Here is a 26,128-nt window from a genome sequence, read left to right on the forward strand (position 1 = left end):
GAGGGGGAGGCGCTTCCGCCGCCGCGCGCGCCGCACGTCCAGGAAGCGGTGCCGCCCTCCGCCGCTCCACCCGCCTCCGCCCGGCCCCTTCCCGGCTGCGGGAAGACAGCGGGGGTGGGAATCATGGAGTCATGGAGTGGTGAAGGACCGTCCTGTTCCAACCCCCCTGCCATGGGCAGGGACATCTCCCACCAGACCAGGCTGCCCAAGGCCCCATCCAACCTGGCCCTGAACACCTCCAGGGATGGGTCAGCCACAGCTTCCCTGGGCAACCTGTGCCAGTGCCTCACCGCCCTCACAGGAAGACATTTCTAAGTAATATCTAACCTAGGTCTCCCCTCTTTAAGCTTAAAATCGTTACCCCTCGTCATATCCTCAACATAAGAAGGATATGGAGCTGTTGGAATGGGTCCAGAGGACGGCTACGAGGATGATCAGGGGGCTGGAGCACCTCCCACACGAGGACAGGCCGAGAGAGTTGGGGTTTTTCAGCCTGGAGAGGAATAGGCTCCGAGGAGACCTTATAGCGACCTTCCAGTATCTGTAGGGGCAACAAGAAAGCTGGGGATGGGCTGTTCTTAAAGGCTTGTAGTGATAGGATGAGGGGCAATGGGTATAAACTGGAGAGGGGCAGATTTAGACTAGATGTAAGGAAGAATTTCTTCACAATGAGGGCAGTGAGGCACTGGCACAGGTTGCCCAGGGGAGCTGTGGCTGCCCCATCCCTGGAGGTGTTCAAGGCCAGGTTGGATGGGGCCTTGGGCAGCCTCATCTAGTGGGAGGTGTCCTTGCCCATGGCAGGGGGAGTGGAACTAGGTGATCTTTAAGGTCCCTTCCAACCCAAACTATTCTATGATTCCATGATTCATAGAATCATACAATCACCAGGTTGGAAGAGACCCACCGGATCATTGAGTCCAACCATTCCTATCAAACACTAAACCATGCCCCTCAGCGCCTCATCCACCCGTCCCATAAACACCTCCAGGAAGGCGGCTCAACCACCTCCCTGGGCAGCCTGTTCCAGTGCCCAGTGATCCTTTCTGTGAAAAATCTTTTCCTGATGTCCAGCCTGAACCTCCCCTGGTGGAGCTTGAGGCCATTCTCTCTTGTCCTGTCCCCTGGTCACTTGGGAGAAGAGGCCAGCTCCCTCCTCTCCACAACCTCCACAACCTTCTATGACTGCAATCCCTGATAAAGAGCCCCTCCCCAGCTCTCCTGCACCACTTCCCCCTCCTTCCCCTGCTCCCCCCTGCTTTAAGTATGGAAAGCTGCTGTAAGGTCTCTTGAGACTCTTCTCCAGGTTGAACAAGCCCAGCTTTCTCAGCATGTCCTTCTATGGGCTGTACTCCAACTGTTGGATCATTTTTGTGGCCCTCCTCTGCATATGCTCCAACAGATGCATGTCCTTCTGGTGCTGAGGGCTCCGGAACTGACTGCAGTACTCCAGCTGTGGTCTCACAAGAGCAGAATCACGTGCCTTGACCTGCTGGCCACACTTCTTTTGATAGCCCAGGAAACCATTGCGTTTCTGGGCTGCAAGCGCACCTTATTGGCTCATGTTGAGCTTCTTATCTGCCAGCCTAGGCAGTGTTTCAACCCCTTTCACTGTCACCTCCCCACCTTATTTCCAGATGATTTTCAGATTATTTCTAGCCCGGGGCTGGGGGCCACTGGGGCAGGAGAGCAGACCTGGGAGCTGCCCAGGTATACGACGGCTCTCCCCTTTTGGAGAAGGAGCATCTCCACTGGCACTCTCTAGCTGTAAGGTGTAATCCCTGGCTTGGTTGGCTGAGTGAAAGCCCTTGCCGTTCAGCCTGTGGTTTAACATGGTTCTTGTCTCCGAAGGGCACAACAGTCTCTTCTGTTTTTCCACACAGTAGTCCCAGCTATCTCACGGCTTTCTCACCACATCCTGTCATTAGAGGGTTGCATTTCATGGCCTCCAGTACCACAACCACGTATTTCCCCAGCTACCTTCTGGACATAAGCTGCTGTTCAATTACCTGTGATTTTATGTCTCGTATGTACAATTGCAGCTAAAAGTACACTGCAAAGGAATCTCGGGATGTGCACAAGTAGTTTTGTTGCTCACTTTTGCCTGTGACATGGATATTCATCACATATACATTCAAATCAATCTACACGTTCCTTAAATGCTGGGTTGAACAGCTATTTCCTGAAACACCGTAATGTGCTTCTGTAATTTGATCATGCCTGGCACTTTAATGTTGCTGCATTAAACAAGGCATCCCTTGACAGGGTGTCCTCACAGGAGGAAACTTAAGGTAATTTTCTGCCTGCTACCTTTTGATCTAGGTAGGATCTAGAAGGGTCGTTCCAGTTCAGTACAAAGCCATCAGTTCTTCCAGGGGTGGAAACAAGCTTTCCTTAATTTGGTTTAGCTGTCAGAAAGTTAGACACCTTGTGTGTGCAAGTTCTTCAAGCTTTCTCTGAAGGCTGAAGGAGAGAAATAGGCTGCCACAGGAAGCTTTATCCTGTCCTGAGGTAGGTGTTGGAGATGTGTGAGCAGAATTCCCTTTGGAGCTCCCTCTCCGTGTCTATGGCCTGTAACTGGGACCTGAATAGTTAGTTTCATGTAAATACATAACTTCTAAAGGATTGCATTTAGGCAAAATAAGAGCAGGTTTCTGTCATTGTTGACCAAAAAACTGACCTTATTTAGTTTACGACATATCGTGCAACCTCTCCTATTCTCCACTAATCCTTACTCTAACCATGACTGAGTGTATCTGAATCTGTTCACAAACATTATTTCATTGAGTTAAGAAATAACTCATCAAGTCCTCAGGTTGTGGGGGACTGATAAGCCTGTGATGCGGAGGAGGGGGGTCATCTGTGCTTTATTTGTATGAACGTAGTACCACGTGTTCCCATGGCTGTTTGCATCTTTCCTAGAAACACCAGCAAATGACTACAAGCCCCAAGGTGTCTCGCTTCGCATTGCTTTTCCTAGTACGTAGTAGACAACTGGAGACCTTACAGTCATTTACAGTCATCCTTACAACTTCACAGTTATATTCGATGCATCTCAGTTCTACCCTGAAATGCTATGTTATCCCAAGCCCTTATCTTGTCTTAATGCCAATTGTGATAATGTAATTCTACCACAGAACTGCCCTGGTGCTGAAATTCTTGTTCTATTTCAGCTCTCTGAGCCAGATTGGATATAGCCATACACAGGTAAGAGTGTTTTTTCCTACTGTCAAGCATGAGCTATGTTTCAAGTTGTCTTCAGATCCTGGATATGTACTGAAAAGATAAGGGAGACTTGTGGAACCATGAGGAAGCAGAGTTACATTGAATAAAGATTACATAAAAACTAATTATTGAAACCAGCCATTTTAACATAAAAAAAATTAATTTTCTCTCCACATTTTATTGGCTCATCATATACCACTTCTGTTTTGCTGATAGTCCCAGAATGAAATGGCCACACTTCTTTTGATGCAGCCCAGAATGCAGTTGGCCTTCTGGGCTGTGAGCATGCATTGCTGGCTCATGTCAAGCTTCTTATCAATAAGCACCCCCAAGTCCTTCTTCACAGGGCTTCTCTCAATCAAAGAATCCCCCATCCCATACTGAAACCACGGATTGCTCCACCCCAGGAGTAGGTCGTTGCACTTGGCCTTGTTGAACCTCATGAGGTTCACACAGACCATGTCTTTCCGGCTCTACGGCTAGAAGCGAGAGCTGCACCTAAACTTCTGCCATTGTAGAGCAGTGAATAATGCCTGATTTGTACCACCTGCAAAGTAAAACACGCCATCTGCTTTGTATCAACATGGAGGATTTTGCAGTCTGGAGTCAAAGCATCATCCAGGCAAAGGTGTGAAGAAGAGTTAATTGGAGAAACAGTGTAAGAAAGAAGATCAAAGGCTTGTCTTAGAAGAGTAACATTATCTACATCGTGTTTACCTACTCTTAAAATTAAAAAGAATGCGTATTAGCCTTTCCCTTGGGTGGGCCAGTCCTGCTACTTTCACCGAGTCTGCACATGTAGGCGTGTTGAGAAGGCCCTGCTTTGTGTAGATGTTGGTATGAGGATGATACATGGCTTTGATCCTGCTTGCACTCTCAACAAGGATGTTCTATGGGACGTAAGGTGTGTTGGCCTTGTGCTGGCTCCCTGCCCAGGGGCAAATCCCTTTTGGAGCAAGTAACGTTTGATTGTCAACAAGATACGATGTTCAACAAAAGCCTGTGGCTTATTTTCTTATTTCTTTTGCACACAAACAAAATTAGACTGCAGAGTCTGTTTGGCAGACATTAACAAATAACGTTTACCTGTGATTTTTCTTCACGTATTTCTGTACAGCATGGATTTTTCTGTAGGAAGAGTGGATGTCTGTTTAGCACAGGCGCAATTCTGACACTCTGGGGAGTGTTGGTGACCTGCACTTACAGTAAACATGGAAAAGGAGTCTGGCAGCAGGGAATACTGCATTTGCAAGACAGAACTGAAACATAACCCTTTTGAATGTAGCTAGATTTCTGGCAAGGTCATGGAGAGCTGTGAAACATTCTGGCACTTGAGAAACCCCAAGAGGCATGTGTCCATTTGCTTACAGGAATACCACCAGAGAACAGCACTTTAAATCTAATGATGACACAAATCAAATGTCCATTTCCTACTTCAGATATTTGCATAGAGACCAACATCCTTTTTATTTTAAGGGAACTTTAAGTCCTGGCCTACCTCAGTGCTACAGGGAATGAGCTATTTTCATTTAAGCATTCATTTCTGAAAACATTTCTACTTGGAGACCTTTCTGATAGCAAAGTTTATAGTGCCAGCAGTATTCAAAAGCCCATATTGTTCAACTGTTTCCAAAGACACTTTAAAAGAAAGAATTGTTTGATCAGAAATTAGTTGCATATACTGGCTGTTCCCCTGTAATTCCTGCCTGACACCAATTGCTTCAATCTCAGCTATGGCACATATTTTAGAAAGACATTTAGTTCTGACTGGAAAAGATCTCAGCCCCTCAGGAAATGCATCAGCTAATTCTTAGGTAATGCTACAAAAGTTTCAGCCTCAAACACCAGCTCTTGCTAGGCTATGTTGGTGACAGAGGAGAAAGTAGGTGGATAGTTGCCATGGCTTTTGAGCCATTTTGGTGCTGATGCTGCCGCTGGCATAAACCAGAGTCCAGGGTTGTTTTCGCTTATGTCTATCTGGAACAATCTGCCTGCATCTTCATCATACTTTGAAGATTACCATTGTTTTTTGAATCCACAGAATAGGTCAGCAAAGATACAAAGACTGACTTAAAAGTGCACACTGACATCATTGCTGCTGGTTTCTGACTCAGCAGAGACATGTTCCTCAGAGTGGAGGATGTTGTTTCAGTTACTTATGCTTCTGAGGCAGTTTGGCATGAAAGACTGAACAGGGTGGAAACTTTCACTTTGAGTAAAAGAATAGTTTTAATAGAGCCTACATGCCTGTACTTTTTCATATCCGTTCCTTCCCACAGCTGTCCCAGACCAAACATTCAAATCCCTAAGCTGTTGGTGGCAAAAGAAAAAGAAATTCAGTTAACTGTGAAGATATGTTTTCAAAAAAACATATTTTTTTTCAAAAAAAAAGAAAAAAACTCTGGAGCTTTTGAACAACAATGTGAAAAAAGTCCAAGACCCTCCAGTAGCCACAGAAGAAGATCCCGACAGGCTGTTTTAGAGGACAGGCATGGATGAGGACATTATGCCCTTATACTGCTGAAAAGTTCTTATCTTTTGTCCACCTGTTCTCCTTGGCAAGCTGCTGGCAAACCAGAAAATGAAGAACAGGATCTGGCACAGTCAGGAGGGATTGTCAATTCCCCAAATAAAACAATGTGTAAGGTCCATCAAGTAAGCCAATATTTGTGTAGACATCTAGTAATAGCCACACAGGGACCAACCAGGGCATCATCTTTGTATTTGTTTATCTGAGGCAGGTGCTTTTCATGTTGACCAGAATATTCCTGCAATGAGCAGAAACACGCAACATGATCAAAATAGTTTTGAAAATGCTCGTGTTCAGTTTGGGAAACTCACACTTCTCTTTGGGCGAAGAAAGCAGTTATCTTATGCTTGCACCTATGCGTTCTTGATCTGACAAGACTTGCAACCACAAGAGAGCACTCTTTCCTTTGAAGATTCTCAGCTTCCCCAGAAAGCTAGAGACATGCTATATAAGTTTTGCAAACTGCTTGTGAGCTGTTTCAGTTAGACCAGAACAGCCGAAACAACAAAGCTTGCAGTTGTCTTTTGGATTTCATTGTGAAAAGCCTTTGGGTAGTTTTCAGATGACAGAAGAGCCTTGGTTCCTGAAAGGGAGGAGTTCTGCCAGAACTTTGAAGATCCCTGTAAACTTTGCAAATTACCCATCTTTTGGAGACAATTATATCAAACGATATTGTGGATTGCAATACATGAGAAGTGTTTAGAGCCTGGAAGATTATTTATGTTTGGCATTAACTCTTACGGTCATAATTTCAAGAGGAGAGAAAAGAAGTACACAGGAACCTTCTTATTATCTTTTGAAATATGAAGATCAGAGGAAAAGAAGGGTTTAAATTGTGGAGTGATGGTCTTCAAAACCTGTCTTTAAATTAGCTGGCACTCTACATCTATAAAAACAACAAGACTTAGAGCTGATTTCCAGGCACAGAGTGGACCTCATGAGTTGTCAGCAGTGCTTTCAGATCTGAGCTTTTACATACCGGGGGAGGAAATTGCAGCCTGCAGGGCAGAGTACCTATACAAATGTTTCCTCCTTGCTTGGACTGATACAAGATTTGGAAGCCAAATTGAAGATCAGACATTCCACAGTTGAGAAAAAAAAAGAAGCATGGGCAGCAAGAAAGATGGTGATGGACTGTTGAACAGGATTGCATTTCCAGGAGCTGTGTCCCTGGCTAACGGCCATGTGCATCCCCATGGAGTCCCCCTGAGAGAGCCCTTTGGGGTTCCCTTCCATCTGGACCCGTCTTACTGGGAGCAAGCCTATGGCAGCCACACAGGTCGCATCTCTTACATCCCCTTCCCTGGCTACATGGGTGTCTATGACTATTCCTTTGAGCCTGCCTTCATTCGAAAGAGGAACGAGAGGGAAAGGCAGCGGGTGCGCTGCGTGAACGAAGGCTACACACGCTTGAGAGAGCACCTGCCAAAGGAATTTGCTGACAAGCGCCTCAGCAAAGTGGAGACCCTGAGAGCTGCAATAAGCTACATCAAACACCTGCAGAGCTTGCTGAACTGCCATCCCTTAGGGTCTAACAGTAAGGAAACGGTCTCTGCCAAGGAGCTACCAGAAGCTCCCAGTCCTGGTCCCTCACCGGAGTGCTACAGTGATGGAGAGTCTAAAACCTCTTCAGCTTCATCCCCCTACAGTGAATTTGAGGAGACGGGCAGCTAGGTAACAGCCTCTGAGAAAGATCGAAGTTCAGCTGAAAACCAAATCTAAAGCCCTGGGGATTTTTCTACAGATGAAAATTAATACCAGGAAAAGGAAAAACATCTAAGGAAAAAAAAAGGTATTTTCAATCTGTCAAAGGACTTTAAATGTTGTTTGTACCAAACCAAAAGATCATTTGTAAGAAAACAGATATCTCTCAGGTTGCTTCAGCTGTGTTACTAAACTGCCCTTGGATTATTAAAACTGATGCAACCTTTGCATTCTAGTTTTTATTCAACTTTTATTCTGTTTGTCTATTTTCTTTTGCCTTTCACTCACTGAGACAACAAAACCAGATAAAACTATTTCAGGAAATTACCCTCCCCTTTCTCCTGCTTCCTTCTGTAAATTTTATTGTCTGTTTTTTCCTGGCTGCTAACCTGAGATGCCCTGGGTTGTAAATACTCGGACTGAGAAAGGTAAGATTTAGATAAAATGTCTTTCCCAAAAACCCTCACAGAAATACTTCTATTTCTGAAAAGACAATTTTACAAGTTTAAATAAAGCTATATTTGTGAATTAATTTCTTTTAAGGCATCTTCTGAAGTGAAAGAAGCAACTCATACTTTGGACACCAGCTATTTGGTGATTATTCGCAGGATAATTTTCAGGAAAAGAAAATCTGACACGTCCAGTCTAATCAGTGCTAGGAAGAGGGAAACAGAGTTGTGTAAAACTGCACCTTCAAAAGCAAAGCTCCACTCATGACACTGGCAAATTGTTGCCAGCCTTTTTTCTTCTTTTCTGAACACTGAGTTTGTGGACAAAACAGTCTTGATTGCAACTTTTTGGCAAGTCAGACGTTATATGCTTAGAAATATGTTCCTGTAGTGGTTAGATACTGGTGTGTACGAAAAGGCTAACATTGAGTGTATCAGTTTACATTGGCATGAAAATGTAGGCATTTCTCCTTTTGTTTAGAATATTGCGTTACTTCTTCAAAAAATACACCTTTTAAAATTAGTATCTCAAAACCTATGGAATACCTTTAATTTGGACCATGTGTATTTAGAATGAGAATTTTTCTCCAATTTGCTCTAAAATCTTCCTTTCTCCAAGGCTGGATTTAAATATAATTTAGCTGTGTGCTTAATTCCCATTCTGAATATATAGGGTAAAAGCCTTTGGAATTTCTGGGTTTTTTAGCCTCATGTTGGTGAAATGGTTTTGTATTTTCATGTCTTTCCTTTATGTCATGCTAACTGAACACTTGAAAACTACGTGTGTTTAAATGAGAACAAATACTGGTCAAATACCTCAAAATGTGTCCATAAATTTCATTTAAATAAAGAAATGAATTAGACCTGACTTTTTTTTTTCCTCACTTTCAATTGATGACAAATGCACTACTTGCAGGAGTAATGAGTTTTCAGGAAAGAGTAAAGAAAATAGGTAGGAAGTAAATTCAAGCTGCTACCTATGAAACTAAATTTTTAATCTGGATTTTAAAATCTAGATAAGGAGCAAATTTGTGCTGTGGGCATCTAATCAATATTATCTGGTATCAAAGTACTCTGATGATTTCTAGACTACTCTGAACTTTTTTATGCTTTTAAATATTATGTCCATGGCAGTCACAGGCTTCATTCTTTATTCTTTCCATGGTAGCCAGCTTCCTTTTCTGATGACTACTTTGTTTTTTCTATTGGCTGTTCCTTCTGCAGGGTCTGTTTCCCAGACCCAAAGAGTAGCCGTTCTCATGGGAGGTGTCCCTGCCCATTGCAGAGGGGTTGGAACGGGATGATCTTTAAGGTCCATTCCAACTCAAACTATTCTATGATTCACCTGGACAGTTCAGATACAGAGCCAAAGCACCTATTTCTGGGTGCCTAAGTGTTTGTATTTCTTATCTGAGAAAGGGAAAAAGGGCAAGATAGGGGTCTGAATGCTTGGGATCCATTATTTTTTGGCTTTTTTTCTTTCCTTTGTGGTTTCTGAAGAAAGAAAAAAACCATATACTTCCTCAGAGTACCTAAGATAAATTCTGCGAAACATGTTGTTTGTGAAGCACTCTGAAGATGAAAAGGCAGTTAATATATATAATGACAATAAATAGCCAAATCAAATTGAGCTACTAAAAATGAAAGTTACCAGAATGACCGTTGCTTCCTGGGCGGGATACATCAGATAACACTCCAAACAAATTTTTAGGTCAGATGCAAATCACAAAGGTTTGAGCCCTCCAGGAGACATAATCGTCTAACTTCCAAATGCTAGAGAGATGGTGCAGCATTCCACCTTCTCTGTGATCAGAAGTGGACTAGGTTGTGGCTCTGTCCCCATTCAGTTTCACCTCACTTTGGGACGTTCCTTAAGGGGAATCTAACTGAATGGAAAGCATCACACTGTGGGCCTGTGTTTGGCCGTCACCGCTGTAGGGTAACTCTTTGCATATGAGACACGGGCTGATCTGCTGCACATCTAGATGGGACTGGTTTATTTGTTGTATATCCTTAATACTTTACTGTCAAAACCAAACCTGGATTTTGTGAAATAATATCCTGGAAGAGGCCTGCGGACTTCTAGTCAAGGAGACTGATTGAAAGTCTACTTTTCCATTAAACTGTAGCTTTTTTTTTGATTATGCAACTTTATCAGCTCTGGAGATGTCCTTAAAATATATCCCAATCGAGCCTCTGTGGTGAAGATGCACAAGCTAGAATATCACATGTAGCTTAATTTAATTTTAAAGGAAAATGAGTTTCTGGATGAAAGGGAAATTCTTTCTGTGAGAAAAATCTGTCACAGGTTGAAACACTCTCCTTAGGAAAATTGTACATTTTTATTTCTCACAGCTCCTGTTGTCCTACAAACCTATTGCACACTTTTAACACAAGGAAAGAGGAAACAGGTCAAGATTTCCCAAATATGTGTCAGTGCTTCCTACAGGCATCAACAAAGGCTTAAAGTGAAGACTATGTTTCAAAAGCTTTATTAAGCTGTTTCTGTCTAGACAAAGGTTTTCTTCAAAGCTTCTAAAGTGTATCATTATCAGGCTTTGAAAGCAGACAATGATCCAACTTGTCACCATAAGAATTGAAGTTTTAATAAAAATGTTGACCAGAAGAATTCTCTCCATGTGGCGCAGTAACTGTTTACAAGAAAGGTGAACACTAATATCCCTAGGCAACCATGCTACGGCTTTATCAGACTCCTGCACACTAAATGCAGACACTTTAATCTTTCTATCAAATGTGAAAAAACCCACACATCTGAAGTCTTCCCTCTTCTGACATTAAATTAGAAATCCATTTGCTCCTTGATATTATCAGCATTTTAAAGATGTGTAATCCTGGCTATGGGATTGCTTTTAATCCTCTAATAGCTATTTAGCTGATTTCTTTGTAAAAGCCCATCCACAGTCCTTTCATGTTGTATTACCCGTTGTCAATAACATGGCCAAAGAAAACCAGAAGGCACAGTTCTGTTCAGACAGTAAAACAGTCAAGGCCAAGTTATCTCACTGGAACAAACCAACAGGGAACGTCCACACAAAAATAAAGAATCTTTGAAAACATTTGCCACTGACATACTTGGGAAGGAGGCAAAACAAGATCCAAAACATTTTGAAGAGGTACTCTCAAGTAATGCCAACAGGAGAGCCCTGCTAGAGTTAGCTAAGCTCAATCACTATGGCTGAGCAAGGTCTTAGTGAGTGTCTCCAAAATAGAGTCCAAACAAACATAACTTCAGCTGGTGGTCATCACTAGTAACCCTTAGGCATACAGGCAGTTTACAGAGGAAGAAGTAAATTTGTTCTAGAAAAATTGGGAGCAGCAAAATGGTAAGATTTCAGCTGTACCTAGCTCTTCTGCAAAGCTGTCCAGCTGTAGATCTGGAAGATCTGTAAACATAAGATAAGCAAAATTCTCCATCAAACTGAAGGCGTGCTTGTAGATTAAAATCTGCTATAAATGCTCTCTTGTGTATTTCCCACATGATTTTAATATATTTTACTAGCTCACTGTGAACATGTCCACTGACAGAGCAATGGAAAAGTTCTCCAAGTTGCCTTTGCTGGGAGAACAGACTAGAGGAGTGAAGATATTTCTAAAGGCAGACATCTCTCTTCATACCTCAATGGATCTCCATACAGTCAATGATGGGTCAAATACAGAGAAGAGTCAGGCTAGGATACTGGTGAAATGAGCACACACTGACAAGAATATTTGTTTGGAATTAAAAGCAGTCTGACAAGGTGGCACTGCTCAGAAGATGCCCCAGCACTGGCTGAAATGTTATGACTCAGTTACCCTGAGCCAAGACCCTGGAAACTCAATAGGAAGCAGCATGCTCATTTAGTGTGCTGTGCAAGAGGCTGGTAGTGTTTTTCAGGAGTGAAAGGGCCACCTTTTCTTGTCATCAGAATGTCCTTTCCCCTACCCACTCATATTCATATTGTGAAATTATTCCTTTGACCTTGAGGTCCGATTTGCACACCCCACAGCCAGCTGGTGGGTCAGGGACCAAGGACCCAAATGTGCTTGGGTGGCTGCGGCATTCTGGAGACGCAGATGATGGCAGGGTCGGAAAAGAGCTGTTGCTTCACTCTGAGAAACAGATGGACGGTGAGATGGGAGCTACCATTCTCTGAGAGTGGGGATTCAACAGGTCATGTTTTAGCATCCACACTTCAGTAGCCTTGACCTCTTATATCTCTCAAAAAATTCTCATTTAAAAAGCAGAGCCAAAAAGCAGGCCTAGGAAAAGATGAGGGAGCTTATTTGAAAGGCTTTAAAGGAACAAGTCTGTCACTAAAGTCAAATGAGCTTTTGTCATTGGATAAAGCCCCATATCCTGGTGTCGCAACTGTGCTTGGTTATCACCCTTGTTAGAACTTGTCCTTCCATGGTTTGAGCATGCAGCATGCATGCAGGGTACAACCAGCACTGTGAAAGCCACTTGAGTATATGCAGTGATAGTTGCCCCTACCAGACCTGGGCTGAGGGCGAGAATAAAGGTTCAGAGTCCTAGCCTAGCAGTGAAGTACCACCTCAGAAGAAAAAGCCTTTGCCCAGTAGCAAATTGAATTAAAACATGAAGTGAACAATGACTAAAACCCAACTCAGGAGTAGATAGGATGAGTATGTGCAGAAGATGGGTTTATTTGGTATGCTTCAGAGGAAAAGCACAAGAAAAATTTCATTTAGGTGGTTTCCCTTTATTTGTCAAAGCTTATGCAAGAGCCATTTTTCCCTAAGAAACATGATAGCTACATGCGTACAAGCTGGAAAGGCCAGGGTATCCATGAACTGGCCCTGGAGCAGAGCTCTGCTGCTGTGCTTTTCCTGGGAAGGCAAGGAGCTTCATGCAGTCTTACACCTTGCAAGTCCAAGACAAAGCCCATTAGCATTTTTTTGCCTGCTTTCTAGTGGAAACAAAGCTTAGACTATGCTCTGCGTGTGAGACGTCCTGTCTCCAAAAGCTTCTGAACCTCTGACTGATTTTCAGCCAACACCCATGGGAAGAGAGCCTCAAAATGCAAATAAAATTTCTCAAAGTTTTTATTTTTTTTTTCAAAACAGTAGTTGGATGAGGGTGGGGAGCCCAGTTTAGGGCTTATGGCTCTGGGTGATGAGCTGTGGTGTTTCATGCTGAGTCAGATTCCTGAGCCACTCAACTGCTGGAGGCCACAACCCCCAAGGCAGACACCGAAAACAGGCAGGACACCTGCTTTTTAGCTCCCTCCAGTGATAGCTTGGTGAATTCATGTAAACTGAGGGCATTTGTCAAGGTTAAAACACCCATCTGTGGAGCTGGGTGGCTGAAGAGTCTGACTCATTGCCACCAATGTCTTTAGATATGTCTGGAGAGGCCAATACTCCCAAAACTCTGGGTTACAGGTGTGAGGAGCAGCCAGTAAACCCATCTTTCTCTCTGAGTTCCCTCACTCTTTTTCGAAACCTTTGAAGCCACTTTTGTGGAACTCAGTGCCATCTGGGAATGGCCCTGCATTTGCTGTAGCACCAAGAGGTCCGACACATAGCACTCTATGAGGTCCGACACAAAAAAACTACCCCAGTCTGTGCCTGTAACTGTTTTTATTTAACAAATTAAGAAAATCGACTGTGATCACCTTCAGCACCTTCAGCATAGTTCCCTTCTGAGCTGGCACACAGCTGCATATGGTGCTGCCAACAGTTCTGCAGATCATTTTCTGAAAGGCTGTTGAGGTTCTCTGTTGTTTTTGCTTTCACATCTTCTAGCGACAAAAAAATGGGTTCCCTTGAGCACTGACTTGATCTTTGGGAAGTGGGAGCCAGGTCTGGCAAACAGGATGGGTGCTCAAGCACAGTGATTTTATTGTTAGCTAAAAACTGCTTCACAAACAATACGTTGTGGGCTGGTGCATATTGACATTTTCCAACTGTGGATAAGAAAATGTCTATCTTTGAATAAGTGTCCACTCATACTGAGTGAAGCGATCGAGTTGAGCCTTGTCTAGCTGTGACGTATTTGAACATATTCTATGCCCATTTCTTTGTCTCTCACCTCTCACACTTGATTCCCAAGCTATAGGATGAGTCTCAGATATTAGGAAAAAATTCTTCACAGAAAGGGTCATTGGGAACTGGAACAGGCTGCCCAGGGAGGTGGTTGAGTCACCTTCCCTGGAGGTGTTTAAGGCACGGGTGGATGAGGTGCTAAGGGGCATGGTTTAGTGTTTGATAGGAATGGTTGGACTCGATGATCTGGTGGGTCTCTTCCAACCTGGTGATTCTATGATTCTATGATTCTATGACCTCATATGTTACTGTGAATCTCAGGTTTTATCAATTATGTTTTAGCAGGGGCAGAAAATGAAAAGATATATTGGTATGGCTCATGGGTTTTTAGCCAGGCTAAAAGAAGCCCTAAAAGAGAGTCCACATATTTCTCTAACAGTTTCCGCCTTCACAACCTTGGAGACCTCCCCATCTCACTTCATATATGACTGGAGATAGAGGTCTCAAAGATATGAAATTCCTACGGGGCATGTGAACACCAGAATCATTGGAGTAGAAAAACATGCTTATTTAGAGTCCTTACAGAGGAAAAAATTAACCCTGGACTGTCTTTTCCGTTTGACCTGCTTGATGGTCAGCCAGCTCATGGACACCAGCTAGCCATCAGCAAGCACATGTGCTTTGCACTAGTATAACATGTTGCCTCTTGCCTGTTCTGCTTGGGCCAGGGGATGAAACCAGGAGTATTTTGTGGGTATTTTGGATTTGGGAGGGGGAAGATGAATATATGGACTGTGAAGGTGAAGGGCTGAAAATACGGGCAAGGTAGTGGGCAGTGAAGCCTGGGAGCGTATAACAAAAATCCAAGCCAGGCTGTATTTGCTATGCTATTCACAAAGCACCTTGCTTGTCCCCATGATATTATTTTGATGCACTGTGGTTCTGGGCATATATAGCATATTTTTTGTTCCAAGCTGTCAGCTGTCAGCACTGAATCCTAACCAATCTCTTCCATCTGCACTGAGATCACAAAGAGAACAAGTAGTTAGAAACAAAGGGGATTTTAAAGTCTTTTTATGTATTTGCTTTGCTGCCAGCATTATGCTATATTAGGCTACTCTCTTGATGTAGCTTTTTTAAATTTAAGAAACACTGAAGACGTCCCAGACTCAGCTGCAGAGGGTTTATCCCAAGGGAACACTCATGCGGAGGTGATGTGTGCAACCCCACACCCAGAGGCATTAAAGCTCACTGGTGCTTAATGAATGAAATTGATAACAAACTGTGTAATGTATAAATCAAATAAGCCAGATTTACAAACACTGTGCTGTGTGTTGTGGTGTTTGTGCATGGGAAAAAGAGCAGGGGTGGCAGAGGGAAGGGGAAAAAGAAAGTGGTTTTGAAGTGTGGCATGCTGCTCTACATCAAATCAGCTGCATGGCTGTAACAAGGGAAATAATAGAAATAAATGAGATGCAACACCTTTGAGGAGGATTAATTCCTGGGGAAAAAAAAAGACTTAATATTTGCAGGCAAACCCTGTGGAGATAAAAAAGGCTGTGAGATTTTTTATAGCACAGAATCACAGAATCACAGAATAACCAGGTTGGAAGAGACCTACCGGATCATCGAGTCCAACCGTTCCTATCAAAAGTCCAACCATTCCTATCAACAGGAAAAGCAATGACTCTCATGGACCAGGACTTAGAGGGAGCAATAGGCAGGGCTTCAGGCATGACTCCCTCCCTTGTCCCACCACCAGTCAGTGAGGACGTTTCCACCATTTAAAGTGCTTTCTTCATTTTCCCAGCATACTTCTCCTCCTCCACTTGGATGAAGGTGTGCTCCTGCATTTGCATTTTTAGCTCAGGGGTGCCATGAGTTTAAGGAGGACTCAGCTTTGCTTCTTGAGGCTTTGCTTACTTCAGGCATCCCTTAAAAGCTTGGCCACAATCCCCTCTGCTCTCTCCACGAGGGAGGAATGAGAGGCAGGACAGGCTGGGGCTGAGCTGCAGGGTAGGCTTAATCCTGAAGGAGCAAAATGGAATAGTGGGAAGGGTAAGAGGAGGCCAGCATCATGATGAGAGCTGTGACAAGGAACATGGAACACAGATGGAGGCCCAGTACAGGAGATGGCTCTCTTAAATGAGTAGTAGTACCACTCTTCCTCCTTCCTCTCCTCTCTCCCCATGCTGGGAACAAGAGAACTGCTGGAAACCATGGGTACATCACACAGGGCATCACAAGGGAAAGTGAGAGCACTGACTCTGTCAGTGAGGATGATGGGACAGGAGCAAAGTCTGTAGTGTGAATGTCCAACCCAATGCAGTAACACATCTGTTAGAAAGAGTAATAAGGGAGCTGCAGACTGGGCATGCTCTGCTGGTCATGATGGAAAGCTTCAAGCTCAGGACTGAAGGAAGGGCTGTTCCATGCTGCTAGTGTTTTTCAGAGGGGTGGATATAAGTTTACGTCATAATGATAATGCCTGCTTTCTTTACATTTTGCTATTCTCCATCCATCTCTATGGTTTCCTTCTCCTCCTTTCTGTCTGCCCCTATGCCTCTGGCTGTTGCTATAGGGGCAAGGGGACAGGGGCATGTCCTGGCTGTGCATTTTGTGTCCTTGGCATACAGTGGCCTACTTGTAGCACCCCTTCTTGCTAACACCTTTCTGCTGATCACACTACACGTGGCTCTTGATGAAGATGGACATACCTCGCAGCAGCTAGACAAGAGGTGGGCAAGGAGCTGCTTAATGAGTAAAATTTAAATTAAAAAAGAAAGCCTAACCCCTCTCAGAAGAGAAGAAATAATATGAGTTTACCACTAGCTATTGTGCAAAAATGGCTGAGACCACAGCATTTACATGATGATGGGTCTGTCTGCCTGCACTTCAGGCGTACCACGTTTATCTGCCTCCCATCACTTCTCATTCATCTTTGCTTGTTCATCATTGCAAAATACCTCCAAGCATATTTCTTATCAAAGTGCTGAGCAGTTGTGAGCAGACTGTTCAAGCTGGGGAGTGGAGGGGATGATTACAGAGCTCAGCCCACCTGCTGCCAAGAGCCAAAAAATAAACCCGGATTACTTCAGCCCCAGGTTTTCCCTCTGTCTCAACAGCCCTCCTCTCTCCTCTGTACTGGGAAGACCAAGAGATCCTGCCCCATCTCACTGGAAAATATCATCAGGCTGCACCTTTACCACTTTACCAGGAACTGGTGACAGACATGGTGCTGCCATGACCTTGCTCTTCTGCTGTGTGAATGGAAGCGCCTCAGTCTCCTGTGCCTCCCCTTCCTTCCCCTCTCCTCCCCTCTCCTCTCCCAGTTATAGTGAGGGTGGTTGGGACAAAGAAATCTCTCTGCCAGTCTGTTGTGCCAATGATACTAGTGGCATCCTCCTTGCCATCAGCACCTTCCTGCTAACTAATGCAAACCATTGCTGAAGCCAGGGAAAAAGCTATGAAAAGGCCTGCCAAGTTCCATTATCATCTCCCTCAGCACCCTAGCCCTGGTAATGTGCTCCTCACACAGCTGGGTAATGCTGCACCCCCAGTTTGCAGGGGTGATGTCCCACGCAAGCAGTGGTGACACATCCCAAGGAGGCTGTTAGGACAGACCAAAGTTGAGCACCTGCAGCATGTTAGCATGACAAACTGTACAAATGTAAGGCATTTGCCTCTGTTTATGTGCAGCGTGCTCTGTAGCTTTGCATTTTGCAGCACTATGAAAGCTTCAAAAATTCCATTTAAGTTAACAAGCCCATAAAGCGTAATGTTATTAAATGGTGTTTATAGTACGCTGTCTGAGAAGATCATTCAGTTACCATCTGGTTCGATTTTTACTAAAAGTGAGTTTCACGAAGACACCAAGTTGTAGCTGCATGTATTGGGAGAGCTTGTGTTGAAAGGACAATGGCAATGCCATCACCATGCTGAATGACTCTGTAGCATAAGTGGTCAGTGTTTTCAGAGATGAACAAAATATGTTGGCTTTGTGATTGAAAAAAGTTGCATTTAAATGCTTTTAAATTTATCTTTGGTAAAGCTTTTTAGCATTGGTTATTTTCTGCAAACTTTACCGGAATTTTAGAGGTCATTGTTTTACAGAGCACATTTCACATCTGCATCTTTGGTGAAAAAGTCACAGTTTAGGTCACTTCATATCTTAGTCATCACCACAAAGCCTAAAGTTATTGTGCATATGGAGTGATGGGTATTAGAAGCCGTGTCTGGGTAGATGGCCATGCGGAGTGAGGATCAGGTGACAGCAACACAGCCAGTGTGGCTTTGTGCAGAGCAGGCATCTGCAGAGGAACAGTTGGAAAAAAGAGTTTGGACCGATTTAAAGGAGATGCCTGTTGATGTGTTGTGAATAGGTTTCATCCACGTGGGCCTACTGGGAAGGTGGCACTAAGAGCACATTCAGAGTCTCATTTATTTTTCTCCAAGAAGGAAGTCTAAAGTGGGGTCTCTGGTCAGATTTTCCATGGCTGAAGCACAGGGTAAGAACAACATCTCTAGGAAAGTCACAAGTGAGTTTTCTTCACTGTTCTCTTAATTGGAAGAGACAAAGTAAGAGTTTAATAATCAAGTCTGGCACACAAGTGTGGGCACAGACATGTGTGGGACAAATGCCACAGAGCACCTACTACAGCAGGCACCAAGGTCTGGGGACAAGAGACTTGGAGCGTGGGGCAGGGCAGAAGGACATCTAATATCAATGTCTGTATAAAATGTCACTCCTCAGGTGTGACAAAGGCAGCAGTGACTGGGAATCATCAGGATGATATGAGGTCTGGCAAAAAAATTAAAACTTAGACTGTGCCTGTAGCTGTTTTTATTTAACAGATTAAGAAAATCAGCTATGACCACCTTCAAAATAGTTCCCTTCTGAGTTGACACACAGCTGCATACAGTGCTTGTCAACGTTCAAAGCAACTCCACAGTTCACTTTATGAAAGTCTGTTGAGGATCTATGTTGTTTTTACTTTCACATCTTCTGTCAACAAAAAACAGGTTCCTTTGAGCACCGACTTGATCTTTGGGATCTGTTCACTGTAAAACGCAGTCAGTAACTGAAAGATTTCCATCATGGATTTCCTTCAGTTTCACAAGAAACACGTTAACTCGCAGTTCACTCCTACACATTGACATTTTCCAACCAAGGGTGCACATCTCCATATTTGAGCACTTGTACTGAGCATTTCCACTTGTACTGAGTGAAGCGATTGGGTTAAGTCTATTCTCACTGTGACAGGTTTGAACATGTTCTATAACCATCTCTTTGTCTCTCCCCTCCCACTCTTGGTTCCTGAGCTACAAGGTTAGTCTCAGGTTTTACTGTGTTGGATCTCATATTTTATTTTATAACTGAAATAAGTTTTACAGATAAGAAAATGTTTATTCTGTAAATCATTCTGAAGGCCATTTTCAGTTCAAAAGAATACAGTTGAAAATCCTGTAAAAACGTATTTCTATTGAACCACGCCTGCAAAATGGTGACAGCTTTGAGTTTATTTTTATTTTTTCTGAAAGCATTTCCCTCTTTTTCAGCTAGCCCTAACTTTTAATACTGAGAACAAAGTCCAAAAGTGTATGCTCAGATATTGACAGTGACTTGGTTGCTATGATTAGGAAAGTGACTTGGCACGTCTAAAGGTTTAAGGCACTTACACCATGAATAGTGTGGATGGAAATCCATTTGACTCAGAACTTACTTGGAAAAGTTTAAGGAAAGGCAGTTTGTAGGGTAGAGTAAAAAAGCTAAGAAGCTTTGGAGAGTCAGTGAGATCCCTGGAAGATCAGATACTGATCTTTCCCGAGTTTCCTTGGGACAAAGCTCTTCAGAGAATATCTCTTCATTTCAGCCAGGTTACATATATAAAAATAGTACAACACAGATGCTCTGAAGGGAAAGCGTGTATAAACCAGGCTATTGGACAGCACTAGCAGTGTATTCTAGCTGGCACACTATGGATGTGAGACAACACCTACATAGTTAAATTATATCCCTCCTTTCTTTCTTGTTGGTTTTTTATTTTTTTTTTTATTCCTAGATTCAGTGGGACAAACTCATGAAAGATCTGGCAGCTCTCTCTGAGTCCTGAACCCTATCCAAGTAATAATTATACCTTTTTGAAATCTGGGAGCAGAGAAGTAGCCTCCAGCCATTCAACAAAGGCTCCACCACTGCTCTGAGGAAGCTGTGCCGACTTCCCTTCTCCTTGTCTGCCTGCTGCCAAAACACATTTGCAGAGTTTCCTGAAGCCTCTAAGGCTTTTCCAGAGATCTGGTGAAACCAGACCTGGTATCTCATGAAGTATCATCACATGCAAAGACAAAGAAACACCCCCCTGGGCATAGTTAATGCAGATGAACCTTAATGGATTTTTTTTTTTTTTTTTTTTTCCCCTCCAGTTGCAAATGTATAATTAATCTTGGTTCAAATTTACATGTTTGATCTGCTTCTTTTAGGCTTCAGATGTCTTTGAAGGAAGGGGAAGACCTGTGATTTGATCTGAAGGATACACTTGGTGTTTATGAGGACAGAAATCCTGTGCCCAGTGCTGATCACATGTGGAGGGTTCCTGGCTTGCAGGTGTAGAGCGGGAGGGCATGGGCTGAGGTGCTTCCCAAGCCCCTTCACTCCAAACCACCATTTCTCCAGGGCTCTTGTGGGCAGTGAGGGCACCTATGGTCTGCTTGTGGAAAACTTCTGCAGACAAGAGCCACAGCAGGAGCTAATCCTCCTGCAAACAAACGCACTGAGTCCCCACTCCTGCAGTGTTAAAGAAATGAAAGGTGTACAAATGAAAAATGCATCCACTTCAAACAGGGAAATTTCCATTTGAAGTGTCGTCTTGAGTCAAATCCTCCCCAGCAGCAGCACTTTTTTCCTCTCAGTAGTGTATATCAATTTCTTCTGACAACAGTCTCGTGGCTTCAGGATAAACTAGCCCAACTCCATTGGTATTATATTTTACAACCACAGACAGACCACAGAGATTAAAATTCTTTGGCTGAGTCACCAAGCATGGAGAGGGGGGAGTTGGGTCCACGGGGTATTGTGAAAGGTGGGCTGAACACAAAACAGACTAAATCCTGCCTTTCATCCTCGGTGGTGCCACAGAAGTTGGACCTTCCCCTACAACAGGAGGAAGGTGGACAAAGGTGGTGAAGACTGAGTTAAGGGGACACCGGTGCGAGAGGTCTTGCATGCTGCCTAGATGGTGGAGTGGGCTTCTTGCTCTTGCCCGACAGCTGACTCAAGGCTGGGGAGGCCTCGGGGCTCTACTCACTGCTTACAGCACAATATTTCTCATTTCCCTGGCAAACACGACTAGCTGAAAGAGAAAATAATTTCCGGTTGATCCATGAGAGTTTTGTTTTTGTTTTCCTCTCCTGCTGGAACCAAAGGCCTCCCTTAAATGTTTTCTTCCCCAAAGTGCAGTGTTTTGGCTTGATCTCTGGATTTTTTGAAGTCCTTCATGAAGTAAAGTGAAACGAAACCCCACATGCTGACATGCATTGCTGAAATGTTTCCTGCTTACAATGTCAGTCAAATGCTGTCCCTCCTTTCCCACTTTCCCGACTAAACCCCCTGGTGAGTTTGATGTGAAATCTAGATGAGTCAAATATGTGTTATCAGCAAAAAAAAAAAAAAAATCTGCTGGAGGAAAACCACATTGTGGCACCACAGCTTGCCCTGGGAAAATGACTTCACTGGGAGGGTAGACAGGGGCAGATGCTTTCAGCCACTGGTGGGAACTTCTCTGCTTAAGACTGCCTTGTGCACAGCTTTAATCTCTCTGTGCAGAGGGAGCTGGAGCCAACCACCAGCTCTTACAGTGTATGTTTTTTTATTGCATCATATTATGGTTTGAAACCTCAGCATCCAGCCCAGCCACCACTCCTCCACACTAAAGTTCAGGGAGACAGGCTTGTAGAAGTATAGTGGGAAAATCTCTAGATTTCTCTGCCTCTTCAGATGGCATTAATATTAGAACTGACTCAGTTACAAGCTCCCATTTCTCCTTCACTGATCTGCTTGCCTCATAGATAGCTCTTTTTTTGGGGGCAGCAGCAGAGCCTGGATGCTCAGCAAGATATTTTCTTCAGCGACAGTGACTTTCCCCAGCAGCCTGGTCAGGTCCTGGGCATTGCACGGGGCGTGCTGCAGGTTACAGAGGACAATTCTTGTCTCAGGCTGCCCCCTGCCTCCAGCACTTCTTGTCCACGTTTCACCCCTCTGCTAGCTTCAGCCTGCTCTCATGATGTCACCTCCTCTTGCAAAGAGACATCAAGGCTGCACCGATGCAGAGCCACTCAGTGTTATTTTGTATGCTGGGAATGAGAGGTTGTGTCTTCGTCCTCCTCATGATGGAGACAGAGGGATTAAGACATCCCCATGAGCATCATGATGCTCTCTCAGCTTCTGTCCCTCAGCACATGAACGCATGCAGGTGGCAAAAGCGAGGTGGCACATTTAGCATTTCACATAAGTCTAGGTCTTATGCCTCCAAGCACAGAGAAATTTAAGCACCTCACTGGCACTGAACTCAAGGTGAGGATCTAGCTCAGAGGCTCAGCTTTGTAGCCAGGGAACTATGAAAAACTCTTCTAAGTTTTGCAGTGGCTCATTGAACCTCTGAACACCTTACAAGCTCACAGTTGCAGAAGGAGATGGTCCCTGAATCAGGACTTGATATTTAAATAGGAAAGAGTGATAAAAGATGAGAGGAAAGGAAGTGATTTTTATCCCCATCTGCAGATAGGTCCCCAAGACATGGGAAGATGAAATAACTTGGTATAGGCTGGACCATTCCATCGTGTATCAGAGTGCGGAAAGCTGCTCTCTGCAGAGGTACCCAAATGCCTCAGCCTTATGCTGAAATTTTCACTCCAGGAACTGGTCTGTGACAGAGCATTCACTTTCTGCCAGAGGAGCAGGGAGGAAAGGAGACAGCAATGGTGCTTTTGGCTGCCATTGATAATCATCAAATAGTTTGAATTCCTGCCCGAGAGACAAGAAAACTAATATTTGTCTCACAAACAAGTCTTCATGTTTCTCAATCAAGATAAACCTTCTGCCTCATCCACTGACCATTAATAGAAGAGCTTGTGGGGTCTGGCGAGAAGAGCAGCTAGAAGCCTGCGTGCCTCCTGAACTAACAAGAATTTTGGAGGCCTTGACTGGGTCATCTGCAGCCCTGGGACTGAGGCAAGGAGGGATGGGGGAAACCCGAAGGACAAACCCTCTTCTGAGCAGCATGCAGCTCCTGCCACGCCACATCCCAGTAAGCAAGGATCTCTCTCCCTCCTGGTTCACCCCTCTGTGTGCTGGCTGGCTGCCTTGTGGGTACTGCAGCCCCCGACTCCGAGACCCTTTCCCCTGTGGAGTTTCTGTGCTATGGAAATGCCCACTAGCTTTGCAGGCTTCTGTGGGAGGAGAGCATCCAGTGCTGCTTGGACAGCCCTGCCTGCATGCAAAGGCTCCCTGCTGCCAGCACAGCCCCATGTCTCGGGCTGGGCAAAGAGGTTTCCAGGGGTGGAGAAGTTTCTCCTCCAGCTCAGGGCTCAGTCCTTCCACCACAGAGGGGCTTTGTCCCTGCAGATACTCAAAATACTAAAAAAAAAGAAATCAAAATCGAGAAGGAAGTGTTTATCACTGTCCTTTCTGTATCTGTCTGATGAAAAAACCTCCTAGAAGAGGGATTTTCTCCATCCCTTTAGCAACAGCTACAGTAAAAATACCCTCCTGGGAAAAAATAATTTACAGTGATACTTTTTTCTTCCTTATCCAAGAAGCGGTTAAGGATTTGGCAGGAAAACAGTGGAGGAACCTATTACCTATGACTGTAAAGCTTGATAACTTGTCTGTGAATGCCACAAAATTATAGCCCAACAATAATGTTAGTCAAAACTAAAAATAAAACAACCAGCTTGGTTATTGTTTTTTTTTTTAAGATTAAAAGTGCAAACAGATTACAATTCTTAAAAGCCACAAACTGGGTAACCGGGCGGTTTGTCGGCAAGGCATTCCTCCAGCTAGGAAACACACCTTTTCCTTCTGCCTGTAACAGCAAAAAGGCGTAACAAGAAGTTATGGAATTGTATTAGGCAGTACAGGCTGGAGCCTGCTCCCTGAGGAGTGAAACAGAAATGAAGGAGAGCACTGATACCCCAGGACCTGACTGTAATGCAAAAGTCTCACGGTTACTTGCCATACGGAGATGCTGCTCCCACAGAGCCTGGAGAGGGTTTTTGTGGCTGGTCTATGTCCTTCCCTCTGCCCTGGAGGGCAAAGAGCAACAATTTGAGGCAGAAGCACGTTTGGGTGCTCATGGTGACATAGAAGAGCTAAGGGCAAGCTACATGCAATCTCTCATACAATGCAGGTTAGGGCAGGGTTTGGAGAACCAGATCCTCCTCCATTGTTTCAAATATTGCATTTGCTTGCTTTTCCTCCTTTTCCCCTTAAATTTTGTCATAAAATCCTAATGCCTTGCCCTCAAATGTGTATATTCACAACTGCTGGCAGCCTGCTGTTCTCCCTGGACGGCTCTTCTCTATAAGCATGCTCAGGTTTGGTATCTCCTACCACTTAATTGACTCAGGCAATAAGATGCTGCTTTAAATCATCAGGGCTTGTACCTTATTGCATACACACCCATCACCACATCTTCCCCTGCGGAGCTGCACCCTTCCCTCCCCTTGGGTGTCCACAGAGGCCCCTTCCCCATCTACTTCTTCTTCCTCTCCCCTGACATGTGGCAGGGGAAAAGGTTCCCTGGGTTTGCATTTCACAAGGAAGAGCTACCCGACTTCCTACCCCGTGCCAGCTCGCTGGGGCTGAGAAGAGAGATGGCAAGAACCTGGGCTTCCATCTCACCTCCCTGATGCAAGGCACAGCTTGTGCAGGGGGAAAGAAGGAGGTCAGTGCCTCTGTTTCCTCAAGTACCAAGGGAGAAGAAAAAGGAGGAAAATGCTTCCCCCACTTTCCAGTGGTGTACTTGGCAAAGCCCAGCCTAAGCAGAAGGCAGGGTGCTGGCTGTGGCTCATCTGGGAGGGGGAGGGGGCATATAGGGCAAAGAGCAATCCAGGCTGCCCCTGGCACCTCTTTTTAGGAACAGGCTCCACCAAAAGGCTGACTCAAACACCTCAGTATGTGAGAGCAGCCCAGCCCCTGTGTGTCTTTTTCTAAACTAGTAAATTAGGTGCTGGCAGATGATTCCATTTCCCTTTCCTGGTCTTAATCTCTGCAATTAAGACAAGTGATTATTTTGGTTTCTGAACTTTATATACAATGCGAACAAAAGCAGCCTCCTGGGCTTTGGAATCAAGGGCACGGTAAGATGGGTATGTGCTCAACACCTTGAAAGCTGGCAGCAGCAGCAGCTCAGGCTGGGAATTGCTGGGTCAATGCCTGAGGAGGTGGCGCAGCAGATCTGTCCTGGGAGTTCAGGGGCTTCGCTGTGTCCTCTGCTCCCCGCCTCCCTTGACTAACACACTGCTCAGCGCTCCCTCTGCTGCAGGAATGACCCCCATCCTCCTGTTACGTATTGCAATTAAAAACAAAAACTCCACCAAAAACTGCATAGTAATTGGCGTTTTGCGGGTGCCAGGCAGCTACCATCTTCCTCTCCCTCCCACAGTGCAAGGGACAAAGCACCTGCTCCTGGTATCACCCTGGCTGGGGAGCTGCACTGCTCACACTTTTCCACCGTATGCCTCCCCCTGCTACCCTTCCAGGCCAGAAACCAGAGGCGCTGGCAATCAAATCCCCTCACACTGGGACAGGGCTCAAGAGAGCAAAGCAAGTGCCAGGTACAGGCAGGGTCGGATGCTTAATGGGAACCTTCCTTCTGCGAGCAGGGAAGCGTGTTGGCACATGCTGCAGGAGGGATATTGCTTTGTCTGATCTCTTTGAAGACTAGGGGGGGATGGAGGGAGAAAAGAAGAGGCCAGTTAAGTGTGTTTATGTTTGAGAGGAACAAAGGAGAGCGGAGGAGAGGCTGGGGGTGCCTGCGCCAGAGATGTGTCAGAGATCACTTGTTCCTCCTGGGCCAGAACACCATCCCAGGACCACCAGCGGAGGAGGAAGCGGTGTGTGTGGAGCTGTGTTTAAAGCAGGGAAAAGAAAGTTAAAGCAGAGGGAAAAAAACCCTCCCAAGAGACTTAGGATGGTGATAAACATGACACAGGTTAGATG

The 26,128-nt window shown here is 44.6% G+C and overlaps 1 protein-coding gene across 1 annotated transcript; it reads left to right on the forward strand.

Moving 5' to 3' along the window:
• Positions 1-6,303: 6,303 nt before the first annotated feature.
• On the forward strand, positions 6,304-8,509 carry ASCL4 (achaete-scute family bHLH transcription factor 4). Its single transcript, XM_069849838.1, has one exon. It carries the CDS (start codon positions 6,860-6,862, stop codon positions 7,424-7,426), a length of 567 nt encoding a protein of 188 aa, XP_069705939.1. The 5' UTR covers positions 6,304-6,859; the 3' UTR covers positions 7,427-8,509.
• The last annotated feature ends 17,619 nt before the right edge of the window (positions 8,510-26,128 follow it).

Source organism: Phaenicophaeus curvirostris, chromosome 1 (genome assembly GCF_032191515.1).
Source record: "Phaenicophaeus curvirostris isolate KB17595 chromosome 1, BPBGC_Pcur_1.0, whole genome shotgun sequence".
In the NCBI taxonomy this organism is placed as follows: domain Eukaryota; kingdom Metazoa; phylum Chordata; class Aves; order Cuculiformes; family Cuculidae; genus Phaenicophaeus; species Phaenicophaeus curvirostris.

Coding starts and splice junctions, on each gene's coding strand:
- ASCL4 (XM_069849838.1), top strand. CDS start 6,860: ATGGGCAGCAAGAAAGATGGTGATGGACTGTTGAACAGGATTGCATTT.